At 62.9% G+C, this 10,736-nt stretch overlaps 1 protein-coding gene across 2 annotated transcripts in view; it reads left to right on the plus strand.

Moving 5' to 3' along the window:
- Positions 1-9,487, plus strand: part of FZR1 (fizzy and cell division cycle 20 related 1) — a 31,197-nt gene extending 21,710 nt beyond the window's left edge. Inside the window, exons 8-14 of one of the 2 annotated variants that reach the window (XM_055247489.2) lie at positions 4,099-4,164; positions 5,019-5,121; positions 5,216-5,400; positions 5,717-5,950; positions 6,595-6,699; positions 7,717-7,818; positions 8,094-9,487. In XM_055247489.2, coding sequence (XP_055103464.1) covers positions 4,099-4,164; positions 5,019-5,121; positions 5,216-5,400; positions 5,717-5,950; positions 6,595-6,699; positions 7,717-7,818; positions 8,094-8,135 — 837 coding nt within the window. In that variant the 3' untranslated portion in view covers positions 8,136-9,487. The remainder of the gene's footprint in view (positions 1-4,098; positions 4,165-5,018; positions 5,122-5,215; positions 5,401-5,716; positions 5,951-6,594; positions 6,700-7,716; positions 7,819-8,093) is intronic. The other variant, XM_055247490.2, reaches the window with a different exon arrangement.
- The last annotated feature ends 1,249 nt before the right edge of the window (positions 9,488-10,736 follow it).

Here is a 10,736-nt window from a genome sequence, read left to right on the forward strand (position 1 = left end):
ACTAACCTCCCAGCCCTCCCAGCCATGGCCCTCCCAGTCAGGGCCTCCCAGCCACGGCCCTCACAACCCTCACAACCCTCCCAGCCCTCCCAGCCACTGCCCTCCCAGCTACAGCCCTCCCAGCCACGGCCCTCCCAGCCAGCAGTGGCATCTGCAGCAGCATGGGGTCCCCACTGGAGCCACAATCTCTGTTCAGCTCTATAGAGGAGAAGGGACAGGTGTCCCAGCCTAGCTGAGCCCAGGGGCCACTATGACAACCGAGTGGCTGCTGTCCTGGAGTGGCCTCTGGGCGCACGGGGCCTGCTGGTCCCTACAGGGAGCCTGGGTTGCTGGTGCAGGGCGGCAGCAGACACTGCCTGCTGGGGTGGGGGTTTCAGGGATAACGCCATGCGAGTAGTTTTGGGAGAGCGAGGGTTGGCGCCCTCCCTGCAGCCTATGAGCTGCTCCCGCCGGCAGCATCCCATACCCTTCTGGGCCCTGCCCTCACCATTTGAGCGTCCTCTCCCGGCAGCAGGAGCCCTGCAGCTGTGGGCAGCTTCCTCCCATCCTCTGCTCGTCCCATGCAGGCCTGTGTCCCCTGCATGTGTGTGTCTTTTGTCCACATCCTGCTTGAGCCTGCCAGGTCCCAGCAGTGACCAACCCAGCGACCCCATGGGCGTGGAGTGATGAGAGACTGAATGAGTGGACAGGAGAGTGGGCAGGAGAGTGGATAGAGTGGTTGAGGGAGTGGATGGGAGAGAGGATGGGAGAGCGGATGGGTGAGCAGATGGGAGAATGGGTGAGAGTGGTTGAGGGAGTGGATGGTTGAGCAGATGGGAGAGCGGATGGGTGAGCGGATGGGAGAGTGGATGGGTGAGCGGGTGGGAGAGCGGGTGGGAGAGTGGATGGGAGAGTGGATGGGAGAGTGGATGGGAGAGTGGATGGGAGAGCGGATGGGAGAGCGGATGGGAGAGCGGATGGGAGAGCGGATGAGAGAGCGGATGGGTGAGAGAGTGGATGGGAGAGTGGATGGGAGAGCGGATGGGAGAGCGGATGGGAGAGCGGATGGGAGAGCGGATGGGAGAGTGGATGGGAGAGTGGATGGGAGAGCGGATGGGAGAGCGGATGGGAGAGCGGATGGGAGAGTGGATGGGAGAGAGAGTGGATGGGAGAGTGGATGGGAGAGCGGATGGGAGAGCGGATGGGAGAGCGGATGGGAGAGTGGATGGGAGAGCGGATGGGAGAGCGGATGGGAGAGCGGATGGGAGAGTGGATGGGAGAGAGAGTGGATGGGAGAGCGGATGGGAGAGTGGATGGGAGAGCGGATGGGTGGGAGAGTGGATGGGAGAGCGGATGGGTGAGAGAGTGGATGGGAGAGTGGATGGGAGAGCGGATGGGAGAGCGGATGGGAGAGCGGATGGGTGAGAGAGTGGATGGGAGAGCGGATGGGTGAGAGAGTGGATGGGAGAGCGGATGGGAGAGCGGATGGGAGAGCGGATGGGAGAGCGGATGGGTGAGAGAGTGGATGGGAGAGCGGATGGGAGAGCGGATGGGTGAGAGAGTGGATGGGAGAGCGGATGGGTGAGAGAGTGGATGGGAGAGCGGATGGGAGAGCGGATGGGAGAGCGGATGGGAGAGCGGATGGGTGAGAGAGTGGATGGGAGAGCGGATGGGAGAGCGGATGGGAGAGCGGATGGGTGAGAGAGTGGATGGGAGAGCGGATGGGTGAGAGAGTGGATGGGAGAGTGGATGGGAGAGCGGATGGGAGAGTGGATGGGAGAGCGGATGGGAGAGCGGATGGGAGAGTGGATGGGAGAGAGAGTGGATGGGAGAGCGGATGGGAGAGTGGATGGGAGAGCGGATGGGTGGGAGAGTGGATGGGAGAGCGGATGGGTGAGAGAGTGGATGGGAGAGCGGATGGGAGAGCGGATGGGAGAGCGGATGGGAGAGTGGATGGGAGAGCGGATGGGTGAGAGAGTGGATGGGAGAGCGGATGGGAGAGCGGATGGGAGAGCGGATGGGAGAGCGGATGGGTGAGAGAGTGGATGGGAGAGCGGATGGGAGAGCGGATGGGAGAGCGGATGGGAGAGCGGATGGGTGAGAGAGTGGATGGGAGAGCGGATGGGAGAGCGGATGGGAGAGCGGATGGGTGAGAGAGTGGATGGGAGAGCGGATGGGTGAGAGAGTGGATGGGAGAGTGGATGGGAGAGCGGATGGGAGAGCGGATGGGTGAGAGAGTGGATGGGAGAGCGGATGGATGAGAGAGCGGATGGGAGAGCGGATGGGAGAGCGGATGGGAGAGTGGATGGATGGGAGAGCGGATGGGAGAGCGGATGGGAGAGCGGATGGGAGAGCGGATGGGAGAGCGGATGGGAGAGTGGATGGGAGAGTGGATGGGAGAGAGAGTGGATGGGAGAGCGGATGGATGAGAGAGCGGATGGGAGAGCGGATGGGAGAGCGGATGGGAGAGTGGATGGATGAGAGAGCGGATGGGAGAGCGGATGGGAGAGCGGATGGGAGAGCGGATGGGAGAGCGGATGGGAGAGCGGATGGGAGAGCGGATGGGAGAGTGGATGGGAGAGCGGATGGGTGAGAGAGTGGATGGGAGAGCGGATGGGAGAGCGGATGGGAGAGCGGATGGGAGAGTGGATGGGAGAGTGGATGGGAGAGTGGATGGATGAGAGAGCGGATGGGAGAGCGGATGGGAGAGCGGATGGGAGAGTGGATGGATGAGAGAGCGGATGGGAGAGCGGATGGGAGAGCGGATGGGAGAGCGGATGGGTGAGAGAGTGGATGGGAGAGCGGATGGGTGAGTGGATGGGAGAGTGGATGGATGAGAGAGCGGATGGGAGAGCGGATGGGAGAGCGGATGGGAGAGTGGATGGATGAGAGAGCGGATGGGAGAGCGGATGGGAGAGCGGATGGGAGAGCGGATGGGAGAGCGGATGGGAGAGCGGATGGGTGAGAGAGTGGATGGGAGAGCGGATGGGAGAGCGGATGGGAGAGCGGATGGGAGAGCGGATGGGTGAGAGAGTGGATGGGAGAGCGGATGGGAGAGCGGATGGGAGAGCGGATGGGAGAGCGGATGGGAGAGCGGATGGGAGAGCGGATGGGTGAGAGAGTGGATGGGAGAGCGGATGGGAGAGCGGATGGGTGAGTGGATGGGAGAGTGGATGGGAGAGCGGATGGGAGAGCGGATGGGAGAGCGGATGGGAGAGCGGATGGGAGAGTGGATGGGAGAGCGGATGGGAGAGCGGATGGGAGAGCGGATGGGAGAGTGGATGGGAGAGCGGATGGGTGAGAGAGTGGATGGGAGAGCGGATGGGTGAGAGAGTGGATGGGAGAGCGGATGGGTGAGAGAGTGGATGGGAGAGTGGATGGGAGAGCGGATGGGTGAGAGAGTGGATGGGAAAGTGGATGGGAGAGTGGATGGGAGAGCGGATGGGAGAGCGGATGGGAGAGCGGATGGGTGAGAGAGTGGATGGGAGAGCGGATGGGTGAGAGAGTGGATGGGAGAGCGGATGGGAGAGCGGATGGGAGAGTGGATGGGAGAGTGGATGGGAGAGTGGATGGATGAGAGAGCGGATGGGAGAGCGGATGGGAGAGCGGATGGGAGAGCGGATGGGAGAGCGGATGGGAGAGCGGATGGGTGAGAGAGTGGATGGGAGAGCGGATGGGAGAGCGGATGGGAGAGCGGATGGGAGAGCGGATGGGAGAGTGGATGGGAGAGCGGATGGGTGAGAGAGTGGATGGGAGAGTGGATGGATGAGAGAGTGGATGGGAGAGCGGATGGGTGAGAGAGTGGATGGGAGAGTGGATGGATGAGAGAGTGGATGGGAGAATGGATGGGAGAGTGGATGGATGAGAGAGTGGATGGGAGAGTGGATGGGAGAGCGGATGGGAGAGTGGATGGGAGAGTGGATGGGAGAGCGGATGGGTGAGAGAGTGGATGGGAGAGCGGATGGGTGAGAGAGTGGATGGGAGAGTGGATGGGAGAGCGGATGGGTGAGAGAGTGGATGGGAGCGCGGATGGGTGAGACAGTGGAGGGCTGAATGTACACATGGATAGACTGGGGCTTCGAGACCAGCAGCAAAGCTCACACTGACCTCTGCTTCCAGGTGACGCGGCTCTGTGACCTCTCGGTGGAAGGGGACTCAGTGACCTCCGTGGGCTGGTCTGAGCGGGTGAGTGCAGAGGGCTTGGCCCCCACCTGGGAGATCTGATGGGCCCTTGACAGTGTTGGTGGCCTTGAAGACCCAGAGGGGCTAGTGCATGGCCTGAGGTCGCCTGTGTCCAAGCATAGGTCTGTGTCCCCCGCTGTCCCCAGGCTTGGTATGGTCCTAGTAGAGGGAGTAACAGGGATGGGCAGGCACCCGCCCGGCCCCTAGAAAGGATGGCAGGACCAGTGGGGAAATAACACCCTAGTTCCTTCCATGGGACCTGCCCATCTGGGACTCGCTCCCCTGGAGCTCCGTTTTCCACTCAGGGTCGAGTGGGCTTTAGTTCCATTTTAGATTATGATGAAAACATCTCAGCAGCAGCTTTGAAGCATGTCATGGGGAGGGTCTGTGCCCCCCGCCCAGAGCTGCCCAGGGCTGCCCCTAGCGCTTGTAACCACTCGCTGTGTCCAGGCCTGTGTGCTCACCCTCCCTCCATCCATCTTAGATTTTCATGCGCCTCAAAGTCAGTCGCAGACAGCAACACGTGTTGCCCAGCTCCTGGGCATGTGTGGAACCTGGAGCTCGGTGTCTGCAGTTTCTCCTTCCCTCTGTGTGAAATGTCCATGTGGGAAGGTCCACATACCCTGAGTCTTGGCTGGACTCTGACAAACCCAGGCGCCGCGTGCGCCTGTGCCCGCCACCCCAGAATGTGCTGAGGGGGGTTTAAGCTTCTTCCGAAGGGACGTGCATTCAAGAGTCTTTAGAGAAACCATCCCAAAGCCCTGGTGAGGAGAGAGCCTGGCGTGACCAAGTCCAGGATGGGCACAGTCCCCGAGCCAGACCTGACACCGATGCTCCGCCCGTGCCTTCGATCCTAGGGGAACCTGGTGGCGGTGGGCACACACAAGGGCTTTGTGCAGATCTGGGATGCGGCCGCAGGGAAGAAGCTGTCCATGTTGGAGGGCCACACGGCACGCGTCGGTGAGGAGCCCGGGTCTCGTGGCTGGTGAGCTCCCTGAGGCCCCAGCTCCCCGAGGGCAGGAGAGGCTCATCCCCGCTTCCGCCTGGCCTCCAGGGGCGCTGGCCTGGAACGCTGAGCAGCTATCGTCCGGGAGCCGCGACCGCATGATCCTGCAGAGGGACATCCGCACCCCGCCACTGCAGTCGGAGCGGCGGCTGCAGGGCCACCGGCAGGAGGTGTGCGGGCTCAAGTGGTCCACGGACCACCAGCTCCTCGCCTCAGGGGGCAACGACAACAAGGTACCCCTGCCCAGAGCCTGGGCTTCCCCTTCCCCAGAAGTCGCACCCCTCACGATGGCAGGAACGGAAGAGCCTGGGCTGGGGGCGGGCGCGGGGCCCACTCCACAGCCATCAGCAGGGCCCCGGGCTTGTCCTTCCTGCTCAGCCAGTCCTGCCCTGCGGCACAGGGTGATGAGCGTGTGCCCTCAGGGGTCCTTGAGGGAGCAGCAGGAGGGGTGTGGGGTGGGGTACCGGGGCAGGTCATCACCCCTGTGAGGACCAGCCTATGGGACCACAGGGCTGGGACAGCCCTGGCCTCACAGCCCCTGTTCCCCAGCTGCTGGTCTGGAATCACTCGAGCCTGAGCCCCGTGCAGCAGTATACGGAGCACCTGGCAGCCGTGAAGGCCATCGCCTGGTCCCCGCATCAGCACGGGCTGCTGGCCTCAGGGGGCGGCACAGCCGACCGCTGTATCCGCTTCTGGAACACGCTGACAGGACAGCCGCTGCAGTGTATCGACACAGGCTCCCAAGTGTGCAATCTGGCCTGGTCCAAGCACGCCAACGAGCTGGTGAGCATGGGCGGCCAGGCCTCCCACCAGGCCTCAGGATGTGTGTCCTGCTGGCCCCTTGCCTGCCATCTGAGAGCAGCCTGTGGGGAGATGGGTCAGAGTCGCTCTGAAGGGAGATGGGCGAGGGAGGCCGGGTGGGGAGGCAGGGAGTTGGGGGACAGCAAGGCCCCTGGGCGCCATCAGGGCCTCACCTGGGGCAAGACTTGGGGCCTCTGGGCCCCCATCACAGCCACACCTGGCGGTTCTGTGAGGAGCCGGGGAGCTCCCATGGCTGCCTCTGCTTAGAGGGGAGGCCCAGGATGAAGCGGGCTCCATTGAGCGCCCTGGCCTGCTCCAGCCACTCCGGGCGTGTCACCAGGACAGTCTCAGGGATGACTTGCAGGCGGGGCAGAGGAGCTGTGGGCCCTGTTTGGGTCCTTGCTGGGCTCCAGCCTTTGGCGGTGGGTGGAGGGCTCCACCTGTGGCCTCCACACGTCCCAGACGGACTTGGGTGGCAGAGCCACATCCCAGCATCCCCTGCTCCTCCCGGGCTGGCTGGCGGCTCCGAGCTCTCACATGGGCTCAGGCGGGTGCATGTGAGGCAGCAGGCATAGTGCCCTTCCTCATTCCCTGCCACCGACCGCAGCGCCCCCTCCGCCCTCCAGGTGAGCACGCACGGCTACTCACAGAACCAGATCCTTGTCTGGAAGTACCCCTCCCTGACCCAGGTGGCCAAGCTGACCGGGCACTCCTACCGCGTGCTATACCTGGTGAGTGCACGGCAGGCACTTCAAGGTGCCCCGGGATTCTGGACAAACTGCCGTGGCCGCCCCAGAGCACCCTGTCCTGTGTTCTTAGGGAGGTTGGTGTGCAGATCTAAAACCCCGCAGGACCCAGCACCGGGACTGGCTGTCAGGGCATCTGGTGCTGGTTGTATTGCCAGTGTTGGAATGGGCTCTACCGAACTCCCCAGCCCTGCAGGTGCAGGCATGTCCTCCTGGAGGACCTCAGCCTCTTTGTTTATTTTCCCCAAAAAGAGGGGTGAAGAGGAAAGCCAAAAACAACTCACAGCTGACCACTCAGATGACCCTGTGAACGTCCTACACAGTAACTGTGTGCATGTGGCTGGAAGGGGGCCAGGAGGTGTCCCTGTCCCCACGTGCCCTCACTTGCCAAGATCTCGTTTCTTCCCTGAAAAACGTTCTGTGCTTTCATCCGCGCATCTGACAGTCCCTCATCTGTGCAGAGTTGATGAGCCCCTCTTGCAAAGGGGGTGTCCTTTGTGTTTTTGCAAAAATGCTCCAACCTTGGCCAGGTGCGGTGGCTCACGCCTGTAATCCCTGCACTTCAGGAAGCCAGGGTGGGAGGATCGCTTTAGCCCAGGAGTTCAAGACCAGCCTGGGCAACATAGCAAGACCCCGTGTCTACAAAACATTTTTATAAAATGAGGTGTGGTGGTGCGCGCTTGTAGTCCCGGCTAATCAGGAGGCTGAGGTGGGAGGATCACCTGAGCCCAGGAGGCCAAGGCTGCAGTGAGTCAGGATTGTCCCACTGCACACTCCATCCTGGGCGACAGAGCCAGACCCATCTTAAAATCAAAAAAAAAAAAAAAAAGGCTCCAACCTCGGTTTCTGCCTGTGGTGGCCCCAGCCTGCCCCTTCCTCCTGGCCCCAGAGTCTGGGGGGCCCAGTCACCCCACACCTTGCTCCCCTCTCCTTCAGTCCCCCAGCCCTGTCCCGAGGCACCTAGAGGCCCAGAGACATGGGGTGCTTCCCTCCTGTCCACAGGCAATGTCCCCTGATGGGGAGGCCATCGTCACTGGTGCTGGAGACGAGACCCTGAGGTTCTGGAACGTCTTTAGCAAAACCCGTTCGACAAAGGTAAAGTGGGTCGGTATCAGCGCCACTCACCCCCGCCCCAGCCTGTCCCAGGGTCGTCCCTGTCCCCACTGTGTCCTCAGGCATACCCTCCCCTGGGTTCCCCCATTTCCGAGCTTCCCTCACCTCAAATTCTGGGTCATGTGTCGGGGGCAGTGTGGCAGGCCGAGGCTGAACCGGCACCTCCCGGCCCCTCAGGACCAAGCCCCAAAGCCTTGGGTTCCCACCAGGCAGCTTCCTCCCTGGGGCTGCTGCTCAGCGCGTCTCCCATCCCCATGTGTCTGCAGGAGTCCGTGTCTGTGCTCAACCTCTTCACCAGGATCCGGTAAACCTGCCGGGCAGGACCACACTACGCCAGCCGTCCAGAGTCGGAGGACCCCAGCTCCTCAGCTTGCATGGACCCTGCCTTCCCAGCGCTTGTCCCCCGAGGAAGGCGGCCGGGCGGGCGGGGAGCTGGGCCCGAGGATCCTGGAGTCTCATTAAATGCCTGATTGTGAACCATGTCCACCAGTATCTGGGGTGGGCACGTGGTCGGGGACCCTCAGCATCAGGGGCTCTGGCTCCCTTCCCAAAGGGCAACAACCACATTGGACGGTTCCAGCTCAGACCGTCTGTACTCAGAGTGATGGACGCCCCCTGGGACCCTCACTGCCTCCGTCTGTTCATCACCTGCCCACCGGAGCCGCTTGCTCTTCTTGGAACTGTCCATGTCTGCACGGAACAGACCACCAGACGCCAGGGCTGATTGGAGGGGGCCTGAGACCCCCGGTTGCCCGTTCATGGCTGCAGCCCCACCATGTCAAACCCAAGACCATCCCCAAGGCCAGACCAAGGCGTGTAGGCCTGGGCAGGTGGCTCGGGGCCACTGGCGGAGCCGGCCTGTGGATCCAGGAGACAGTCCCTGCCTGGGCTTCATGGCGTCCTTGCAGCCACCTCTGCTGTCACTGCTCGAAGCAGGAGTCTCTCTGGAAGCATCTGTGTCATGGCCATCACCCGGCAGTCAGTGGGCTTCAGACGTTCCTGTGCATCCTGGCCAAGCGTCGCCCTCACACCGGAGGAGGACGTCTGCTCTGGACTTGTCACCCCAGGAGAACTGAACCCGGACCTGCTCACTGCCCTGGCTGGAGGGGAGCACAACAGATGCCATGTCTTCGTGCATTCGCCAACACCTGCCCTCACAGGGCCAGTGTCCTCCTTCCCTGCGCAAGACTTGCGTCCCCTGTGCCTGCTGGGTGGCTGGGTCCTGTGGAGGCCAGCGGTGGTGCGGCCCCCACCCCCAGGCTGCCCGTGTCTTCGCCTGTCCTGTCCACCAGCGCCAACAGCCGTGGGGAAGCCAAGGAGACCCAAGGGGTCCAGGAGGTGGGCGCCCTCCATCCTTCCAGAAGCTTCCCAGGCTCCTCTGCTCCTCTGTCTCATGCTCCCAGGCCGCACAGCAGGCAGGGAGGGAGGCAAGGCAGAGGAGTGGGGCCTGAGCTGAGCACTGCCTCCCCTACCCCCCGCCGCCCCTTCCCATTTCATCGGTGGGGACGTGGAGAGGGTGGGGCGGGCTGGGGTTGGAGGGTCCCACCCGCCACCCTGCTGTGCTTGGGAACCCTCACTCCCCACGTCCCAACAGCCTGGTGTCTGTCCCCAGTGGGGTTGGCGTGCATGTGTACATATGTATTTGTGACTTTTCTTTGGATTTGTTTTGTGTTTTTGTTGACCAGTCCTGGAAATGTTTGAGGCTAGACGGGAAGGGGCCAGGACCCACCTACTCACTGCTCCTGGGGGACGGGGTCCTGGTTTTAAAGCCCCGTCATTTCAAGCGGGTCGATCTTCCACATTCACTGGAGAGACTGTCCCCACCTCTGTCCAGGTGGGGCGCAGACCCCTCGCTGCTTGCCTGCTCAGGGGGTGCTGGTGCATGTGGCAGTGTGGATTTTCAGTGGTCAAGGTCTTACTGTTTCAAGGTTTTTAAATAAGAAAACCAACCCTGGCTTCGCCCATGCCCGCCCCTGCCCACAGCAGCCCCTGCAGTTGCCAAAGAGCTGCCTTGTCCCTGTGGGCGTCAGGGCTTGGCCGGCTCAGTGCGCAACCCACAGGGGCCTTCGGAGGCTCCTCCTGGGACTGGGAACCACTGCGGGGCCAGGTGGACGGCGTGAGGTTTGTGTTGGGGCTGGTTCTGCCCATGCTAGGGGGCGGGGGAGCTCCCAGGACAGACCAGCCTTGTTTCTCATGTAATGCAGTGATGCTGTCATTAAACACGTGGATTCATGTGTGGCCGGGGCTGGCTGGCTCTAGGTCCCTGGCTTGGGTGGGGTCACACGGTCCTGCCCTAGAGCCCCCATCTGGCCCTGGAGCTGCAGAGGCGGCTTCTGAGGGGCTTCCCAGGCCTGCATTTCACAGATGGGGAACTCAGCCCTCAAAGGCCACAGAGACCCCTCCCGGGCCCGTCTGCCGGGGCGCCGGCCACAGTCCTGCAGGGCCAAGGACTGGACTCCAGGCGAGTCCCAGCACTCCAGCTGGACGGCCCTGTTGCAGGGAGGAGGTGCTCGGTTGACACCATCAGGGAGGGAGGGTGGGCGCTGCTGGGCTGAGTTCACCCCCAGGGCTGGCGAGATGGGGCCAGGAGGGACAGAGCAAGTGGGGTGAAGGCTGTGGTGGGAGGGGCCCATGATGATGGGCCAGGGCTCGTGTAGAAATGGGGGCTTTGGTTCCCCACGGCCCAGGACAGCTGAGAAGAGGTGGAGGGACCCCAGGGGAGCGTACGTACGTCAGGCCTTGCGGGGCACGGGGGCCGCTCAGCAGCGCTGGGGCAGGTGCCTCTGCTGTCAACTCCACCCAACAGGCAGATCAAGGCCAGTGGGGCCATCGCTTCCTGGGGGGACCCTGGCAGTGGCTGGGAGATGCCTGGATGGAGGGGGAGGCTGACCAAGGGCCCCGCAGGGCGG

Source organism: Symphalangus syndactylus, chromosome 17 (assembly GCF_028878055.3).
Source record: "Symphalangus syndactylus isolate Jambi chromosome 17, NHGRI_mSymSyn1-v2.1_pri, whole genome shotgun sequence".
NCBI lineage: Eukaryota > Metazoa > Chordata > Mammalia > Primates > Hylobatidae > Symphalangus > Symphalangus syndactylus.